General features: G+C 43.3%; 2 protein-coding genes across 5 annotated transcripts in view; both read left to right on the top strand.

Moving 5' to 3' along the window:
• APOOL (apolipoprotein O like) overlaps window positions 1-21,778 on the top strand; it is a 400,760-nt gene that overhangs the window by 321,197 nt on the left and 57,785 nt on the right. The window lies entirely within an intron of this gene.
• LOC143822809 (connector enhancer of kinase suppressor of ras 2-like) overlaps window positions 1-21,778 on the top strand; it is a 415,535-nt gene that overhangs the window by 372,174 nt on the left and 21,583 nt on the right. For all 4 annotated transcript variants that reach the window (XM_077308411.1, XM_077308412.1, XM_077308413.1 and 1 more), the window contains exons 17-19: window positions 7,788-7,963; window positions 13,917-13,990; window positions 21,577-21,648. In XM_077308411.1, coding sequence (XP_077164526.1) covers window positions 7,788-7,963; window positions 13,917-13,990; window positions 21,577-21,648 — 322 coding nt within the window. The remainder of the gene's footprint in view (window positions 1-7,787; window positions 7,964-13,916; window positions 13,991-21,576; window positions 21,649-21,778) is intronic.

Genomic DNA, 21,778 nt, shown 5'->3' with positions numbered 1-21,778 from the left:
TCTTCCAGATCCTAGTCTGACGTGATAGAAAACAAGCTGTTTGAGAAGCTGTTTGAGAAAACAGGTCAGTGAGGAAGATTTCTGTAGATCCTTTACACCAGTGGTCCCCAACCCCCGGTCCGGGGACCGGGACCGGGACCGGTCCGTGGACCAGTCGGTACTGGGCCGCGGCTGCTCCTTGTCCTCCCCAGCTGCTGCCTCGGGGGTTGCTCTGCCGCCGGCTCACCTTTGGTGCTCTCCAGTGGCTGCCATGGCTGGGGCTCCCCATTGGTGTGGCACTGCGCAGCTGCTGCTGGCAGCGCCCCCCAGCAGGAAGTCAGGGGTGCCGGCGGGAAAGCAAGTGGAGCAGGTGGTGGCGGCGACGTCCCTCAGCAAAAAACTACCCCCCCCCAGGCCTCAGTAAAATTGTCAAGCATTTACCGTTCCCCAGTGATAAAAAGGTTGGGGACCACTGCTTTACACCTCACAATGCAAATCAGTATTTGCAATGATCAACTGTTGGCAAATACTCATGCTAGACTTCATCCTAGCAGCTTTAAACACATTAAGGTGCCTTGTGGAGGTCAACCCTCAAAATGGAAAATTGCATTTCCCCAGTTAACAAAATGTAATGCATTTAGTGTTCCGCAGATGTGCTGTTCTTCACGGAAGTGTGGAATGCATGTGGACTACATGAGATTGTCCTTGACCAGGACCAGGGCCTTTTCATCTCTGGCCCCAACCTGGTGGAATGCACTCTTTAGGGAAATCAGGGGCCAGTGGGAAATCAATCTGTTCCTTAGGGTTTATAAGACAAAGCTATTCCATGAGGCTTACAGTCGGGTCCCAAAATAAACAACCACCAATTAATGCTTGCCTCACCACTGGGAGATGGAAAGATCGGCTCCTGATGCTAAACCCCTATTTTTGGATATTAATTGGGGGCATCTAGATGTAGGTGTTTTTAACCTATATGACTATAATACTTGATGGATATGTTACCTGTCCTGAGCAATATTGGAAAGGCAAACTAAAATAAATTGTTGTTGTTGTTGTTGTTGTTACTACTACTACTATAACTGTTGTTGTTGCCAATGTATTATCATTTATTGTGCTAAAATATACAATCTTGAGTGATCCTATGGGTAAACAAGCATTAATTCAGATCACAATTCAAATTAGTGGGGTTCAAGATATATTCCTAGGGATTCCTCAAAGTAGCCAGCTTGGCGTAGTGGTTAGGAGTGCGGACTTCTAATCTGGCATGTCAGGTTTGATTCCACGCTCTCCCACATGCAGCCAGCTGGGTGACCCTGGGCGCAACACAGCACTGATAAAACTGTTCTGACTGAGCAGTAATATCAGGGCTCTCTCAGCCTCACCCACCTCACAGGGTGTCTATTGTGGAGAGAGGAAAGGGAAGGTGACTGTAGCCACTTTGAGCTTCTTTCGGGTAGAGAAAAGCGGCATCTAAGAACCAACTCTTCTTCTCCTCCTACTGCAGTAGTACTTACTCTGCAGGTCACAGAGAACTGTATTTGCAATCACTATCAACCAAAAGAGCCACGTAGACTTCCATACCAAACATGAGGCCTAAACTTCAGGGAGATTTGCCGCTTTTATATTCCTCTAGCAGTGGCTGTTTCAGAGTGGGAATCAACTGCTAACCACAGTCCTCCACCACCTCTCCCAGACAAAGACCTTGCCCACTTTTCAGAACCCCAGGCTGTGCATGGCATTGGGGAATGGCGCTCAGAAGAGCCACAGGTAGCATATCAAAAAGCCATATGTGCCTTTTGAGTCACATGACTGAGTACAATAGAAGCTTTCCTAAGATTTTTCAGCAAGAAGATCAATAGTATAGTACTCAAGTACAAGGCCACTTGCTTGCCCTACACATCCTTACACTGACCTGGAAGAGCACTGGCCGCATTCCAGATAACTTCCTTGACAAAACCTACAGGAATGGGAGCCTTTGATGCTCCACTCATGTTGATTTGCTAATGTCAACTACTTATACGTAAGAAGCCTACGTTAGCGGTCCCCAACCTTTCTGAAATCAGGGACCGCCTCCGCCATGCGTGCGCAGCAGCTGCGCACAAACGCACACGCGCAGTTGCTGCACATGCACGTTTTCACCACCAGGGGCGCTAACATGCATGTGTGCAGTTGCCACACATGTGCGTTTTCGCCACCAGGGGGCACAAACACGCATGCGTGGCAACTGCGCGCATACACGTTTGCATCACCGGCATGCCGGCGGCCATGACTACAGGCGGCCATGCCTGCCTCTTCCCCTCCCTCTCGCAGTGAGAAACTAGCCAGGCTTGGCGAGCTTCTTGCTGTGAGGGGGGGAAGCAGGCGCGGCTGCCGGTGCCTTGGTACCATACCGGGCCACAGACCGGGGGTTGATGACCCCCAGGTCCATGTCACATATTCTGCCCATGCCATCATCTCCCAGATCCACAGAGAGGGCATATGTCTCCTCCCATTTCATCTGGAGTTTTTAAAAGAGAATTACAGCGACATCACTAGTGTTGCTGAAGTGTTTTTGTCTCGCAACAGGGAGGGGGTTTGTGTAAGAGAGAGTTCACGAAACGTTTTTCCTGCATTCTCCAGTCTGTACCCCGATCTTGGCATTGGCAGTCATCACATTCCCCACTGCTGCTAGATGTTGTTTTCTTTCACATTTTCTTTCGTTTTTATCCACCAGATGCCAGAGTGAGGGTAGGAAGTGTCGCTTTGTGACAGTGGAATGTAACCAATTATATTTATGATATCTAAAGTCAAGTCTGGTTTTACATGTAAGAAAAAAAAACCGAACCCAGCAGTGACATGGAGCACAAATCACTGGTGTGGAGAACATGGTATTCTGTTTCCAGTAACCAAATTCCCCTATGTGCTTCACAGTCTGTGAACATGGAGCTGATGTAAGACAGCAATCCATGTAGCACATCTAGCATGTTTTATAGCCCGTGTACTTTCAAGGGCCCTGAACAATGCCTCCCACACCATGGATCAGAGCTGTTGCCTCCTTATTTAAGGACACTTTGATTTACACCCCTTTCCACTGTGGAGAGACCCTCTGCCCCCAGTATGGCTGCTGTTGCCACAATTGTAGTCTTCTAGGGTCCTGCATATCCTTAAACCTGTTCTGCTGCTCTGGGCCCCACAAATCCTTAAACCTCTCCTGGCTATACGCTCCTTCCCAGGCTGTGTTCTTCTTAAACCAGATTGGAAGAATTCGGGATATTATTTCAAAAAGAAGAAACTTTTCAGAGCTTAGCTGTGGGATACCACAGAAGAAAGAATAGTAATTTAATGTGATCTAAACTCTTGACACCACTTCACAGCTGTAGGACAAATATAATTAATATAACAATGTAAACTCAATTTTTCACAGTGAACAGTCTAATGTTTTAATTAAATTTGCCCTAGGCTTTTAAGGGAAAGTGATATGAATATTAGGGGGGAAATTCTGTTTCTGGTGATTAAAAAAGAGAGAGAGAGAGAGAAAGTAAAATTTCAGGGTTGTCAAAGTCAGATGGGTTGAAGTAATGAAAATAAAGCCCTTTCTTTTGCGCTACATTGGCTCTAAAAAAATCCCTGATGCGAATTAAACTCCGAGTAAAATACAAATGGCACACACTGGCCATTCTTTCCTCCTCTGTTTAACAGAGGTCAGAAGACGATGCCACAATGCGCTTAATCACAATCAGCTGTAACGTCGTCTGATCTGTATGAAGCATCAAGAAATCAAGAGCAGGCAAGGCTGACGAAGCACCCCTGACATTTGTACAGGGATTGGATTCATTCTGCATTTTACTGTTCACTTGGGAAATGGAAGAGAAGCCAAGGCAATGTCACAAAGCTGTACTATCAATCCCACTGGGATAATCTCTAATGCCTGCTATCCATCCTCTCAGCTGCAGTCGCTGACTCACACTTGGGTAGTGAAGTAGCTAGCCCAGCTCGGAAATTTCGTGTTCTGATCTCACCTCCCCTTTGACCCCAATAGGTGGTTTGGGGTCTGAGATCACATCTGTGTCACCCACTTAGAGACACACACCATCTGTGTTACTGAGTCAATACCAACTTACCCACAAATTCCAACAAACGGATAAAATTACACCATTAACATTTAAACAAAGTACCTGACTGTGCTGGATCAGGACAAATAAAAATTAAACCAATGTGTTATAGATACACTAAAATGAAACTTACCAGAGTCCCCAATAGGGTTCCCAGGTTTCTCTTGGCCACCAATGTTAGTGAGGAAGTAGTTGGAAGATCATAGAATCATAGAGTCATGGAATCATAGAGTTGGAAGGGACCTCCAGGGTCATCTAGTCCAACCCCCTGGACATTGCAGATCTAAGTGAGAAAACTCCTGGAGATTTGGGGATGGAGCCTGGGAAGGATAGAGTGCAACACCATAGAGTCCATCCTCCAGAACATCAACTTGCTCCATGGGGACTGATCCCTGCAGTCTGAGGATGAGGTGTAATTCCAGGGGATCCCCAGGTCTCACCTGGAGGCTGGCATTCCTAGTTCCCAACCTTTCTGAGCCTGCAGGCATCTTTGGGATTCTGATGCAGGGTAATGGGTGTATTTACAAAAATGTTACCATGGGAAATTGAAGTATTTTAGGGCCTCTAAAGGAGAAGACCCATCAGCCACAGAAGCCAGTCAACAAGTACAAGACTCTTCAAGTTGACGATGGCAATCTTGATTAAGTATCAGTTTTCAATAAAGTGTCAAAACATGCTCCTAGGTATGAACCTGTTTTCAGTGACCCTACAAATAATAAATGATATGTACCCACTAATTACACAATTTGCATAATCATTGTAAAAATAAAATATTGAAAAAATACTTGTCAATGATACCTGTGTCCATTTTTATCCACCTGCTCTTCCAGTATCGAATTGATTTTAAAAATCTAATGGAAATACATACAAAATCAACATCAATTTTTAAATATGGACACTGTTGAATATACATATTGGTGTAATACAAGAAATCCATATGTTACATGATCATTTACCTGACTGAAGTGAAGTCTTCTTCCCATTCCCAAGTTTCTTTCTCAAAACATATATTTTTCCCTTTCGAGTAGCCATTTTGTAATGTCTGATTTCCCACAAACCCCACCACACTCTATTACTGAAGCTCCTCTCATGCACCACTATATTGATCATTCAAACTCATCAGAACAGATAAGCTTGATAGGCATTGAGCATGTATATGATGGGGTTTCTGGAAAGTCAAACATTACAAAATGGCTACTACAAAGGGAAACAGAATGGATCTTTAAATAGTCTACAATCTTCGGGCTTGAACAATATGATAGATTTCATGTATTTTCTGTAACGTCATTAGGGGACAGCTGAACTGGGTTCACCAATTGAGATTAACACTTATTAGTTAGCATAGTATGTTTCTTTTGGGTCACATTGAATTTGACTACACTACAGAGAACTGGATATTAGTAGGGAAGCAATCCCAATCATAAGATTTCTATACTTAACAGTGAAAGTTCGGCATTTTAATTGAGGATGAATTGTGATTTCTAATGTGTATATATATTTTAGCAGACTCTAATAGAGAAATAGAGCCTCTTGTGGCGCAGAGTGCTAAGGCAGCCGTTTGAAAGCTCTGTCCATGAGGCTGGGAGTTCCATCCCAGCAGCTGGCTCAAGGTTGACTCAGCCTTCCATCCTTCCGAGGTCGGTAAAATGAGTACCCAGCTTGCTGGGGGGTAAACGGTAATGACTGGGGAAGGCACTGGCAAACCACCCCATATTGAGTCTGCCAGGAAAACGCTGGAGGGCGTCACCCCAAGGGTCAGACATGACTCGGTGCTTGCACAGGGGATACCTTTACCTTTTTTAATAGAGAAATACAATTTTGAAAAATATATGTTTTGAGAAAGAAACTATGGAATAGAAAGTTGACTTCACTTCAATCAGGTAAATGATCATGTAACATATGAATTTCTTGTATTACACCAATATTTATTCTTAACTGTGGACATATTTAAAAATTGATGTTGATTTTTTACGTATTTCCATTAGATTGTTTCTTTTAAAATCATTTGGATACTGGAAAAGCAGGATACAGGTACCAATGATAAGTATTTTTTCCATATTTTATTTTTATCATGATTATGCAAATTGTCTAATTAATGGGTACATATCATTTATTATGCACGCAAAAACAGGTGTGTATCTAGGAGCCTGTTTTGACATTTAGTTGAAATTTGAAACTTAATAAAGATTGCCATTGTCATCTTGAAATGTCTTGTACCTCTTATTTTAGGGCCTCAGCATGTTTTATTCCTAAGAGTTCAACTCCATTCACCCACAAATTCCTGCTGGTGCAGAAACAAAAGTCATACTTCCACTACCCTTCAACACTACAGCTGGGAAGAGAATAGACACCAGTGTGAGAGCCTGAATGCTACAATATTAGAGAGCCAGCGGGTGTGGTAATTGGAGCAGGGATTCTCAACCAAGGGCCTGCAGCCTTTTCCCCTCCTGCCTTAATGGACTTGGCCACAAGCTAGGGAGCTAACCACTTCCATTGTTCCCCTCCCCTCCCCACTCCTGAGCATGAGTTCTCTTCTGTGACTGGGAGAGAGTGAAGCCTGAATACCTATTCCTTCCTTGAGCCGCATCCTGTCTCTTTACCCCACAGTCCTCCTCAAGGCTGCCTTTGAATGCAGATGGTGACATCACTTCCAATGACATGTCACTTCTAGGGGTGTGGCAAGGGGGGCATGGCTAGCTAGCATCACTTATAGGGCTTATTGAAGTCTGAAAAGTTATTTCAGGGGTTCCTCCATCCCACACCAGTGATCAGCTGTTCCCTGGGTATGCAAGGAGGGGGCACAAGAGAAAAACACTGGCACATCCCTTCCTGCCCACCCACTCACAATCTGCCTAAGGTCATAAAATCGGCATTCCAGTCAGTTGACTATCTAGCCTCTACTTTAAAACTTCCAAAGAACCCACCACCTCCTGGAGAAGACTGTTCCACTGAAAAACCACTCTAGCTGTCAGGAACTTCTTCTGGATGTTTAGCCGAAATTTTTTTTGAATTAAATTCAACCAATTGGTTCTGGTTCAACCCTCTGGGGCAACCAAAAACATCTATGCTCCATCTTCTATATGACAGCACTTCAAATATTTGATGATGGTTATCATATCACCTCTTAGTTGTCTTGTCTCCAGGCTAAATAGACTAAGCTCCCTCAACCCTTCCTCATACAACTTGATCTCCCAGAATTACCACTGACCAAAAATGGCATCTTTAGAGAGTGGCATCTGTTTTGTCATAACCCAGCTTTTCTCCCTCCCCAAATCCTGTCTTCTATAGGCTCCAAATCTCCAGGAATTCCCCCAATCTGGAGTCAGCAACCCTAATTAGGTCACCATGGGCCATTCACACTCAACCTGACCCATGGAGGACTGTTGTCTAAATAAGATGAGAGGAAAACCATGTATGTTACTCAGAGCTTTCTAGAGGAAAGGGGTTGAAGAAGAATGCAACAGATAGATCTATGAATACGCAAGAGGGCCAATTTAGTTGTCAAATATAGAAGTAACTTGTTCATTAGCTGGATGGTGGGATGGAATCAAGATTTCCAAATAGCTAGATCATCCTGACATTTTTCTTCAAAATGTATAGAAAGAAATGTTGTTCTCCATTGTTAATTTATTGTTCCTTAAAGGGGGGGGATGACAGTATTATTGACACCATCTCTCTCTCTTTTCCTGAGGTTAACTTCTTGGTCTCTGTTCCCAGGAGGCTCACTGAACAACAGCAGCCGGCGGCGGATTTCCTGCAAGGACCTAGGGCATGGAGACTGCGAGGGCTGGTTGTGGAAGAAGAAAGATGCGAAAGGTTACTTCACCCAGAAGTGGAAGAAATACTGGTTTGTCCTGAAGGATTCTTCCCTCTATTGGTACACTAACCAGAACGTGAGTACCGGCTGCAAACTAGAAGGAGACTAAAATAAACCCCCTCAAAACACCAGCTAGGGCAGAGTCTGCACTTACTTTGTTTATTCCATTGTCAATCCTGTTGAATTCAGATCGCTTTGAACTCGGATCTTTCTCTTCCCCCCCCCTCCCCATTGAAACAGGAAAATCTTCTGCATGTGGTTAGGGAGGCTCAGAAGAGGGGGGGAGGCAAATGGAGACTCTTTCTTTGTTTTCTTGAAGGGGGGAGAGGATCCAAGAAGTCAGAGGAGGGAGGAAAAAATCCTTTCTTTTCTTGAAGGTGGGGGGGCGAAGAAGGCACACAAAAAAATCCAAGGCCGACAGAAGTTGAGAGAAATTAGGGGCTTCTTTAAGATTTCTCCTTGTCACATGACCACCTGTAGCCAATCGTGGGTCTTCTACCATGGAGGAGAGACCAGATTCAAAACAATGTGATTTTCTGAATATATTCAGGATTAAAAGCACTCTGAGATATCGCACAATAAAGGTAGGGTCACTCCGGATCAATCCTTCTTGCTGCAGAAGGAAAATTTAAATCACCCCAAACGGAAATCGCATTCTGTGTAGAGGGCAGGGACTGATTCGACCTGGGGTTGGAATAAAAGCTCCGTGCAGTTTACACCTAGGAAAGCTTCCGAGGGTCTAGCTAGATGAAGCATTGAAGGATCTGTGAATGTTTCTCTGTTTTTTGCTTGGTAAATAGCAATTGTGCATGGCCCAGGTTCAACTTGGAGGGGAGGATAAGCCTCTGTCTCCTTCATCCTTGTCTGTAAATTGACATGCTACTTGTGGATCTGCCATTTGCCTCACTGTACAGGAACATCCAAGCAACCTAGAGGACATCATGGGTCACGTCCACTGGGCAGGCTGGGGCAAAGTGCAAGAGTCTGGGGGGCAAGAGTCTGGGGGACTATCTCACAAGTGGTTGTTGTAAGGATTAAGTGGAAAAGGGGGAAACGATGTTCTAAGCTTCTTGGGGTCTCTATTGGGGAGAAGAATGGGATGTAAATATCTAAATAAATACATTGACTTCTCCCTTCTCAGAACTGCCCATATCAGCAGCTATTTGCTTATCATATAGCATAATGTAGGAATCGACATCTGTATTCGCTTACTTGCTCTTTTAAAAATCTGCTCTTTTGCTTTTCATTTTGGTATTACATCTGTGAGATTATAAATTATTTTAAGAAACTGTAAATTATCATGCATGCATCAGCAGAAAGGATTTATATTAATGTAATAAATGAAAAAATAAAAAGCTATCCCATTTTATCCCCAGAACAGCCTTGGTCAGTATCCCTTGTCTGTTTTCATAGCTGAGTCAGATTTAAACCCATCAAGCTTGGAGCATGTATCTGAAAAGGACTGTTGTTAGCTAGAACTAAGTCGCCAACCTTAGGTTGGGAAATTCCTGGAGATTTGTTGGTAGAACCGAAGTTGGGCAGGGTTTGGAGTTAGCAGGAACCTCAGCAGAGTGTGTTGCCATAGAGTTCTCCCTCTGAAACAGCCTTTTTAAAGGGAAATTTATTTATTTATTTAATATTTTAACTTATATACCACTGCTCTCAAGGACTCATGGTGGTTTACAATAAAAGAATAAAACAACCCAACCCATAAAACCCCCAATACATTAAAAGATGGCAATTCATTGGAGTTAACTCCCCATCTCCCCTCCCCTGTCCAGCTGCAGTCAGGAGCTCTTTCGGTAGAAGCGAGGGTCCTGATCTCACTGATTCTAGGGGATCCACTGATAGTAACTCCGGGACCTCCGCCATCTCCATCATCTAGAGCTAACCTGTAGTTCTGGGAGGTCTCCAGGCCCTATCTGGAGACTAGTAACCCTAGTTATACCCTACATCACACATGTCTATTCCATCCCACCCCCTGCCTTTGAATATAGTGGAAACCTGTACAAGGTAATGATATTACTTAGTACTTATATAGCAGTACAGAATGTTCAAAATGCTTATGTGCATCAGCCTTTTATAGTAACCCTGGAAGGCCAGAATCATCATCTCTGTCCAGCAGACATAGGTCTTAGCTGGAGACAGTGTAGCTTGTGTAAAACAGACAGATCTTGGCATAAGCAAAATTCAAACCACAGACTTCCTGAGGAGAGGTGGATAGAACCGTAAACTTACTGAGGAAGTTCTCACTTGGAGCAGGAGCAAGCTGAACGAAGCGGTCCCATGGGGTGCTTCCATGTTCAGAGGAATAAACTTCTGAATGCTAGGAAGTCCTTTTGGGAGAAAGGCCTGTTACTGGCCCTCCAGAGGAACTGGTTGGCTACGTTGTGAGATGAGATGTTGAATTAGCTGTACCACTGACTTGATTCAGCAGGGCTAATCTTATGTTCTCACCCTCACTCACCTTAGCCAAAGGCAGTAGAGGTGACAGCCATGCAGGTAGCCTCACCTTTCCCCCAGCATGGTCCCATGCTGTTTTAACATCGCTGTCCACCTGTATTCCTTAGTTGCTGTAGCACATGAGCTTGCAATGTGAAAATAATGTTTTATAAATGAATGTGTAGGGGAAATTAAGGGGAAATTCTGGAGGTGGTTTGTTTCCATTTAGAAATCTTAACCTTGCTTCTATTTGATTATTAATACGGTGCTTTTGGTTGCCTGACAACCACTATTTAGTTATCCCCTATTTCAGCCTTAACTGTTGCAGCCTAAGGTTGGCTCAGATGAAATTGGTCAATAACAGCACAGGCTTCAGGGTGTGAACATTTCCTTACTGAGATGCCTACACGTACAAGGTGCAAGCCAAAATCATATTAACAATAATAAAGGCTGGCTGCTTAAATAATTTCCTTCATGGCCCAGGGTGATGAGGAGGGAGGCTTCCATTTATATATGACCTGAGCTTTTTCTGTCCCATGGTCTTAGTTTAAAATGCTGTTCCCAACAATAAAATGATAAAAACCATACTATTTGTATAATAGCCACGTGTGCCTTCTCCTTGTCTGGGTGGGGGGGGGGGGAATCCGCAAAATGGAACCATGCAGGGATAGGTTTCTGCTAATATATGGATACCAATCAAATTGGTAGATAAATATGGCATTTTCAAATTTTTATTATTAATCGTGGCATAAAAACCTCTCCAAACAGCATGATTATAAATGGGCAACACAAACACATCCAGAGTTGCTTGCCAAGTTGTCTCACGATTACTCAGGGAGAACTCAATTGCCTGTTTGAGTTACCAAGACAACCCCTCACAGCAGTAAGGCCTCCCCTTGTCACTGTGCTGTGAAGAACTGGCTGTAAGTTATAGTGTCCTCTGCCAGGCATTGAGTGACCAGTAGATTGCACGATGCTTGGCGGATGATAAGGCTTCCCAACCTCAATGTGGGAGCTGGAGATCTCCTGCTATTACAGCTGATTTTCAGATGACAGGGATCAGTTCACCTGGAGAAAATGGCAGCTATAGCATCATGCCTCAAGCTCTGCCATCTTAATGACCTACCCCCAAATTCTCCTGATATTTCCCAGCATGGAAGTGGCAACCCTAGAATCATAAAATCATAGACTCATAGAATCATAGAGTTGGAAGGGGCCTCACAGGCATCTAGTCCAACCCCCTGCTCTACGCAGGATCAGCCCAAAGCATCCTAAAGCATCCAAGAAAAGTGTGTATCCAACCTTTGCTTGAAGACTTCCAGTGAGGGGGAGCTCACCACCTCCTTAGGCAGCCTATTCCACTGCTGAACTACTCTGGCTGTGAAAATCTTTTTCCTGATATCTAGCCTATATCGTTGTACTTGAAGTTTAAACCCATTACTGCCTGTCCTTTCCTCTGCAGCCAATGGGAACAGCATTCTGCCCTCCTCGAAGTGACAACCTTTCAAATACTTAAAGAGGGCTATCATGTCCCCTTTCAACCTCCTTTTCTCCAGGCTGAACATTCCCAAGTCCCTCAACCTATCTTCATAGGGCTTGGTCCCTTTAATATCTGCTTCATTATCTTCTCCACAACAGAGATCAAACTCACTGGTCTGTAGTTTCCCGGGTCATCCTTCCTCCCTTGTTATTTATTTATTTGTTTGTTTGTTTGTTTGTTTATTATATTTATATACCGCCCTCCCCGAAGGCTCAGGGCAGTTTACATAGGAACAAAGAACAATACATAAAACAGTCTATAAACAAGTGAATAACTTACAATAATAATACTAATAGTTGTAACCATATAACAATATAACAGCAGAAACAATAAAAACAATACAACAGTGCAACAATACAAACAGACAATGGCAACAGTCTTTCTTGTGTCAGGACTCTAAAATCAGTACCTAGTTTTATCAGGGCCTTTATTTTGAACGGTGTGATTGGCCGTTCCCTGATTCCTGTAATTGCTGGTGCACCCACAAAGGGTTAGTGATCTTCCTTTATACATATCTGCTGCTGACTCAAGGAAGCTTCTGAAATTTTCCTCATTTCCATTTCTCCCTGGATTGTGCAGTTGGAAATTACTTGCTCTTGTTCCAAAAGTTCAGCTGATTCATTACGAATCCTCTTTTGCTTTGAACATATATGCCTATACTGCAAAGAAAGGAGAGCAATGAGGCCCAATTTTATGTACAGCTATTCCAAAACATTCTTTGTGTTGAGTTTCACCAATGCACGGGAATGCCATTAGTAAAACTGCATTTTGTGTATTAGTAAAATTGCATAAAAGAAGAAAGGGGAAGAATGTAAAAAAAAGTGGAAGGAACTGATTCCGTCACAAACTTAATTTCAAATAACCTTAGTTTAACTGGAATCAGCAGGATGGGAAGCCGCAGAGCTGAGAAGGTCTGTGGACTTCTGGAGAGCTTGGTGCATAATGGAATGGGAGAAATCTGTTCAGCTCTGGCTGACTTCCTTGTGTAAGTCAATGAAGACTCAAGGAACAAGGCATAAGCAACTAAGGGTCATCATGCTGCATGTGGCACAGGAGATCTGTCTCTGGGTCGTCTAACACTTTTCTTTTGTAGGGCTGCCACAGCTTTGGGTAGGGAGGAATGTTCTGTCCCTTTAAAGAAGGTTTAATGGGATTCTATTAACCAGAGTATGTTATTCATTCCATAACATTAAAAAGCTTGAGCAGACCATTTTCACATCTTAAGCCCCAGTTAAAGAAACAGGACTTATTACATTCTCTAGGCCTATCCGAAGAAGTCTCTGCACTTGATCAGAGCAGTGGCACTTGGAAAAGTGAGATTAGCCTACGCCTTCCATGTCATTTTCCCAGTCTTGTTGAATACCTGTATTATTTTCCTCCCAGGTCCCTTGCCAAAATCAGTCTGGTATATTTCCCCTCCCTTCTTCCCATTATTATTATTATTATTACAATGCATCCTTTAAGACCCCATTCAATGGCTCTCTCATATCAAATCTATTTCAGCCAATGAGGTGAAGCACTTTCAACTCTGGCTTAGGCCTGCCAGCAACCTGGAGGGGGAAAATCCCAGTCCCTTTAATAAAGGCTTAATGGATATTATTTACCAGGTGATGCTGTCTATCTGTCCAATGAGAAGCCCTATCAGCCCATTTCCACATATTAAGTCTCTGTTAAAAGGGCAGGCCATTTTCTTCTCTGGGCTATTGAACTGGAGTCTAGGACTTGACTGCCTGAAAAACAAAACTTGTAAAACCATTGTCAAGCAAGGTATTGGGGGCAGAGAGGTGAACAGAGTCACAGCACACTTTTTCAGTGAAGCGTAGTTTTGCGTGTTGAATAAGTTCAAAGCTGCTTTCATCATTCCAAAAAAGCGTTTCCCATTTAAAGGCGTTCTACCATGCTGTCTACAAGCAGAACAGGTGTTCACTGGAGTTTGTTCAGGGATCCGGCAGTTCAGTACCTTTAATGACAAGAGCGTGTGGATTCTCGAGTCTCAACCGGTGCTCTTCATTTTTTTCAACAGTATTTCCTCTCCCTCTCATGCTAGGATGAAAAAGCAGAAGGATTCATCAGTTTGCCAGAGTTCAGGATAGACAGAGCCATTGAATGCAGGAGGAAACAGTAAGTATGAATCAGAGCAGCCTGCCCACGAAGGGTTGGGTCTTACATTTTAGAACATGTTAAGTGGTCTTACACAGAGTTGGACTCTTGGTTCGTCTAGGTCAGGGGTAGTCAAACTGCGGCCCTCCAGATGTCCATGGACTACAATTCCCAGGAGCCCTTGCCAGCATTCGCCAGCAAATGCTGGCAAGGGCTCCTGGGAATTGTAGTCCATGGACATCTGGAGGGCCGCAGTTTGACTGCCCCTGGTCTAGGTGGTAACCATGCTGTCTGGCACTGGATTTCCAAGATCTGGAGGCGGAGAATTTTCTACACATCTTTTAACTGGTGACATGGGGGAGGGTTGATTGCAAAGAATGTGTTCTTTCACTGAGCTCTTCAGCCCTGCTCCCAAAATGTTGACTTCAAAACGAGACTAACTTTGATAGGACTAACTTCCCGGTAAGTTGATCAGGATCAACTGGGAGTGAAATAGCGGTCTCTGGGTTTATATAGTGGGCTTTTTCAGGCCAAATGCGAGCAAAGAAGAAATCAGAAAGCCAAGATTCATCTGTGGAGAAAGGAAAAGAAACATCTCAAATGGGAGGACAGAAGAACCACATTCCAACCAGTGGTTCTGCCTCTTCCCTGGTTTGGGAACACTCTTCTTCACATGGCTAGAATCCATAGCTAATGTGTGCCATCTAGTGGATCCTGTGAAGTTCTTTTTGTGGTGCCCTTTCGACAGTGAATCTTCCTGGCTTTGTGAAACAGAATTCTGCTCATTTTGATAGCATTCATTGAGCAATAATATTTTGTCTGTTTGGCTTATTTCCCCACCATCTACCAGCTGGCACTGCATAACCCACTTGTGTTTTGACAGAAGCATTTTCCAGATGGTGAGCTTGCTACGAAACTGATTTTCCCAGATGATTTTGGCTTCTGGATGTTCCAACCCGTGGCAGTTTTGCAACTTAAGAGGGGGGGGGAGATGGAGGAGCAAGTCTTCAATGTGAACAGAATAAATCAGAGGTTCACGAAAAATTAACAGTTGCATTGTCAGAATAAAAGTGAACAGTAGAGCATGTTCTACAAATATTAACTACAAATATTAACCTATAACAAGACTCTGGAAAATGCTGTTTGGTGTCCTCATCAGAATTAAATTGTAATTGTGACAGGGCAAATCTGTGATTGTCTTTGACAGCTCCACAAATGAAGAGAGCTCTGCTTTTCTTTCAGATATTAAATTCAGAGATTATTCTGAGCAATCCTTTGATACTTCCAATGGGAAAGATATATGAGATTTTGTTTGTTTGTTTGTTTTTAGCTCTGACTCTGTTCTTAGGTGTTCCATGAGATTCAGGAACCATCCAGGGTGGAAAAATCCCATAAGGAGATTAATTCAGTAGTTATCCTTGTCGGTGTTAAATCCTGATGAGGAATGACTTCTGAAAAGAGGATTGTCATTTTTACCTCCCTCACAGTTTTTTGCAAGTTACGTTTTGGGAAAACCATTGAAAATTAGCTCGCAAAGCAAGGGGACAGTATCCAGTCAAAATGAGGGCACAACATGTAGAAGTATGAGGGCACAACATGGGGGCACAACATGTAGAAGTGGCCAGAATATGCAGAGTACAGGGACAGCATGAGTGGATCCAGCCATCTTGTGGCCAGCAGACCACAAGCCCCACTACCAGCAGCCAGACCTGGAGGTGCATGGAAACACACACGTGCAGTTCCATGAGCCTAATACTTACTGGATGCCAGGGAGGTGATAGGCAAGAAGGGGCCCTTCAGGGTCAGCCTCTACTAGAACTCCCAACACACACCCCTGGAGTCCTTCCCAAAGGCAGCCCTCCATTTATCAAGCTCTGTCTTTTGCCGAGAACATCTCCCAACTTTAACCATCCAAGTGTCCTTATTCATAACATCCCACTTGAATCACACAGTATTAGAAGCCCTTTCTCTAAAAGACTTAGCATAGGCAATAGCAGCTGCATCCCCCACCGAAGACTTAGCTTCTAAAACACTACTGAGCTGATGAACAAGATGCCAGCCCCACTCCAGAAAAACAGCTGAAACCAAACACATATACTCCAAATAGCTCTTGAGCCATGACGCAAATGACCTATCATGGAGCTTTACCCTTCCTGTCTTATTTTGGACTTGTCGTAGCCCTATCCTCTTCCAGTTTAACAAATTAAACACATCTGCATAATAATGGTCCAGTGCCTGCTCCCTCAGCTTGCACAGCAAATGTGTACCAGGAGGATCATCGTCGTTATCATGATAACCAGTCAGTAGTTCCTTGGGATCCCCTGCCCCATCACCTTCACTATAATAAGCTTTAATTTCAGATCTATGCCTATGAAGCCAAACTGGGAGGCCAGGCACAAACACGCTCTTAAGCCAATAAGTCCCATCCTATATACCAATGTCCTCCAAAGCAGGGGTAGTCAACCTGTGGTCCTCCAGATGTCTGTGGACTACAATTCCCATGAGCCCCTGCCAGCATTCTCCGGCAGGGGCTCATGGGAATTGTAGTCCATGAACATCTGGAGGACCACAGGTTGACTACCCCTGCTCCAAAGTAAATGACTCCCCAGAGATATCCTCACCCCACCACCCCTCCTTCAATGGTCCACCAGGCCAAGAAGCTCCTCCCATCTCTTGGTATGCAGATGTTGAATTGCTGTTCCAAGCAGCCGGCTGACTCACTTCTTGGGGAACTCTTGGATCCGGATCCCGAACGTTGTGCCCAACTATATTGGGTACGATAGAGAAAGGGCCGCCCCACCAGTACCCAGTCTAGTCAGCTCCCTGTGGAAAGACTGGCATGGGAACCTACTCCCACCCCCAACCTGAAAGGCATGGGCAGGTCAATGTGATCCCACAGCCCCTAGGGCATAATGGCCCCATACAGAAACACTGTAAGGTAAAAAATAGAGAGTCTGCTAGTCCTGATCTACTGTGCAGCCCAGCCCATACTGAACCAATAATGGTACAGATGAAAAGGAGAAGCAGAGCTCCAAATCCCCTGAGAATCTCAGCTAGCAGTTTCATGGAGATATTAGAATCCATGGCAGACAAAACAGAATTCAACAAAACCCTATAGTATAATTGCTAGACAGCAGAAGCTATAGTTGCCCCGTACCACCTACTGGGACTTGTCTTCCAGCTGAGTGTACAACAAGCCACCGATGTACAATTCTCCCCCATTCCCCATCCTGAAAAATGGACCAGGAAGCTTGAAAAACAATGATGGATCAAGAAGGTAACAGCCCTCTCATTCTCATCTATCAGAGCAACCAAGGCAATTTCTGTGCCGAACCTGAAACCTGTTTGAGATGGGTCCTGATAACCGGTTTCATTGAAAAGTGCTCCACTAACCACTTAAGTACCTTTTCCCCAAATGAGAGATTTTTGTGAGTAGATCATCCATCCCCACCAAAAGGTGAAATGTATAATCATCTGAACCAACAAGTAATCCCCATTCAAAGCATCCGAAGTGTGGTGAAGTTGCAGCTGACTTTTCATGAGCGCTTACACACAGACAGACACACATATACATGTTTCAAATAATCACAGCTTGCAATGCTAGTGGGTTCTATCATGCATTCTGTAACATCGACATTTCCCCCCCATATGTTGAAATCATGTGACTCTCTTCCATTTTTCACATTGGCCAGTAACCCGGCAGATAACCCCATAATGCCCCGGAACATGGAAAGTGGGGCTTTGTAGATTGTCAGTCTCAAAAAAAGTCTTGTCAGTTTCCACATCAGGTTTTCCCACTTTGACCATTTGCGCAGTAGGAGATATAACTTGTTTTAGCATCACTTTGGATTTCCTTTGGATGCTGCGACTCTAGCATTCTGCTCTCCTTATTTCCCAGGCTGAAATTTGTGATATACTGAATACGATGGAGGCAGCCTCCCATCATTTACTCTCTTCCCCCTTTCCAAAAATGTGATTTTCGCAAATTGGTGTCTGCTTGCACATTTGTTTTCATTGTACCCCTTAAGCCTACCATTCTGAGCCATTGATTGCCCCTCCTCTTCTCCCCAAAGTGTCCCAATTGTATTTTTTTAAGACTGCTTTTTTAAAAAAGGGGTGATCATGTTACAACACTGCTTCTGAGTTTAAAAAAAAGCAGTCTTGCAATCTTACACAGCAGTGTTATGATGTTATAATGTTATAACTCAGGGTTTTAAAAATTACATTTGGGACAATGGGAGGAAGGGGGAAGGCAATCAGCAGGGCAGAATGGTGGGATTAAAGGAAACAAAGGTACAAGCAAGCCCCTTTTTATTTTAAAAAGTCAGATGAAGGGAGGGAAGGGTGAGGGAGGATGGCAACAAGGAAAGGGGTGTTGCCAAAGAACTCAAAATGGCAGGCACGGGGAAAAACCCGATTGTATGCATTTCCGCACTTGACAGCCCCGAATTAAACCTTGTTCGTCCCCGCTTTAAAAAATGAAAACTGGTTTTCTAGAGATGTCTTTGCTGCAAGGCAAGTGCGGGGCAATTTGGGTCTGCACCCAAAGAGGCAAATTTCAGTGCGGAAACAGGCAAAAAACCTGACGCTTTAAAAATGCAAATCAATATCCCTAGTGCGGAAACGGTCTTTGCCTGCCTTCTTTTCTATACCCTTTCATTCAACAAACTAAGGCTAAAGTGCATGTGCAAACCCTGAATCTCAAGGATTTAAATACACTTGGTGGACACTACTGTGTAGCTGCAATGGGGCCGTTACATAAATTGCTTTTAAAAACTTTGGACACCACCCCCACATGTCATAAGTGATGTTCCGCCCCCATTTAGAAAAGTGTATTTTTTTTTCAAAATTGTAGCTGTAGAATAAATACACCAAAGGAAAAAAGAATGATCCATAAAGCGGACACAGGATCCAAAGTAAAGATTAAAGGCTTACTGTTCTGAAAACCTTTACTAAGATGTGCGTACGTAATGGGCCCTTGTCTCTGCTTCCCTGTAGAGTCTTTTCGATGGCGAACAATTCTTTAGTTTACTCACCATTGAGAATCAAGGACTAAGACATCACTTTCAATTTCTTTCTTTTCTTCTCTACCCGCAAATGCCATCCTCCATTAGAGAGCTATTGTACCAGAGAAAGTGTGGGGTTTGGGGAAGGTGGGGGGGTTTGAAAAACTTCCCTGTGCGAACAGGGAGTATCTCCTTTGAAATGCTTTCAGTTCATTTCTGAAAAGGTCACACATTGAGGGGTATCGCATGTATGCTCGGCTGTGACCCGGTCTGAGTTTCTAATGGAAATGTGGAAAACGGCTTTTTGAGGGCTCTCCTAAGGAGTTTAATAAAAGAACGTTACTAAAGAAGATTTAGCCAGTTACACATCCTAGACCACAAGCTAGGCGTGCTCACGTACACATGCATACACCATACAGCAAGAGATCCTATATTCAATAAGAAATTTCTACTGGGGAAAGGGAATGGATGTTCGTTTGTTTTTCTGGTAAATTGACTTACAGCTGGTAAAGAGTTTTTAATTTGATATTCAGACTTCTGGATCCCTGAAGGTTTAGAGTAGGTAACAGTGTTATAAAACAATGTTGATAATATCAGAGAAATCTAAGTTGATTTTGAATGTGAGATTTATAGGAGATTACATGTTTTATTGATTTGAGCTGCATAAATTTACATATGAAACGGCAATAGTGTTTTTTGTTTTTTGTTTTTTGGTTTATGCATCTTGGATGAAGCCTTCCCCACTCAGAAAAAACCTTTCCCTTTTCACTTGGGAAGAAATGCCTGTTCTCTGATAACCTACCACACCTGCAGTTTAGTTTTGTAAGAATATTCATAAAATTGATGGCAATACCTTTTGTCAATCAAAATGTTTTGGAGCAATAAAATCAGGAAAAAATCAGTTAATGTTGCAGCCTGATTAAAAATTTTGGTTAAAAGAGCCACCTGCCCCCTCTGAATATTCCACTAAACAAAATAGAAATTAACATTGCTTCTGGAAAAGCTGAACTTTTCTCAACCTTATTGGAATAGGTGCCACTTCAGAAGAATGCAGCAAGCATAGTTTTTATTTCTGCATCGAGCACACAGTCAAAACCAGCTGCCTCCATCATAGGAGGATGCTTAACATACCACCTCCCAACATTTTGAGACAGGCCCCAGTTTCCACAGCAGCCATTTTATGGTTTGCCCCCTGCGGCAGCCATTTTGTGGTTTTGCCCATTCTCAATTCTCAGAATCCACAACATGTCCACACATTCAACAAAACTGGAAACTCAGAAAACGATAGGTCTCTGGATAAAAAGAATTTTGAGGGGGGAGAAAATGAGATAATACAAAGACCTATGCCATGGGGAGAAGTAAGATCATGTTTACTGCTTACACAGTTTGCCGGTCCCACCTCCGGCACCACAGATGCATGTTCTGAAAGTCTGGCAGAATTCATCGTGCACAGGCTCCTTACAAATATCCTTTTTGATATCCTAGAAGGAATGGGAGGGTAGGGTCAAGTGCTCATATAGCCTCTGCATTTTAAATTTGGCCAGATTCATACATTACGCCGCAGTGGGTTGTAGGATTGGAAACAGGACCAGTATGATGTGCATTCCCCATCAGTCCTATTGTGTACAGTTCTTGTGTATAATGGAGACCCTGTGAAAATGCTTCTCTTTGTCCCCTCTTCAAGGGTCAGAACCACTAACAACCTGATAAAGGAAAGCAAGTTAGCAGAGGGGAGAGAATAGTTATAGCATTTAACATTGGAGGCCCACTGAAGCGCAAGAACAGAGGACACACTTATAATCAAGGATCTTGGATCTTGGGGCTGGAAGGGCACTCTAAAGAACTCCTGCCTGGGTAAAAAAAATATAGTCCATATAAAGAAACACCGTTGGTTTCTCGTAGAAATACACCCAAAGCAAACAAAACCAATAGGCAAAAAGTTGTATCTTCCTGAGATTTATTAAATGGTTGCAAAATCATTTAAAACTGCATTTAATAAATCTCAAGAAGATACAACTTTTTGCCTATTGGTTTCGTTTGCTTTGGGTAAAAAATATAGACATGACTGTATGGACTAGGCAAAACTAGATGTGCTGGTTTTCAGAAAGTTGAGTCTGGGGAAGTTTCTCCACAGCCACAAAGAAGCCACAGGGAATGGCTTGGCTATTAAAAAATAAAGCACATTTGGGGGTAAGAACACAACCATGGGAGAAGGAAGGAGCTGTTTTTCCCCTCTGCCATTATCCTATACAGAAACGGCACCTGAGAAGAGTTATATCATCATATTTGTTGTACCATATAGAGTATTTGGAGCAGCAAAATTTGTCATGCATAGGCTCCTTACATATATTTGATAACCTAGGAGGAATAGGGTATCAAAGGGTTGAAAACCTTTTAAAAGCACCATTTTGGCATAGGAAAGTGGTCAGAGGGGAGTAGTTTAGGATGATGCGGGCAGTTCTGATTATATCATTATACCTCCCAGACTGCTGGTGTAACTGCATAACCCATGGATGAAACAATGACAAGAAGCCCTTAGGTTTTGTTAACGTCCTTTTATTGCAAACTCTTCTTCTCCCCTCTTTCTGCTTTTCCCACCAGTGCTTTCAAAGCTTGTCATCCCAAAATTAAGAGCTTCTACTTTGCAACTGACTGTCTGGAAGAAATGAATAGGTAAGATATATTTATGTTCTTCTTGAAAGGAGTTCTAATATATACAGAGCAGCAGAATAAAAGGAAACTTGGCGTTTCATCTTCCCTGCATGTGTTCAGGTCCCTGTGGTTCTTAATAGATGTTCCTTAT

This window comes from Paroedura picta, chromosome 13 (assembly GCF_049243985.1).
Source record: "Paroedura picta isolate Pp20150507F chromosome 13, Ppicta_v3.0, whole genome shotgun sequence".
NCBI classification, from domain to species: domain Eukaryota; kingdom Metazoa; phylum Chordata; class Lepidosauria; order Squamata; family Gekkonidae; genus Paroedura; species Paroedura picta.
Note: the sequence above shows the minus strand (reverse complement) of the source record. Positions and strands in the feature narration are given on the sequence as shown.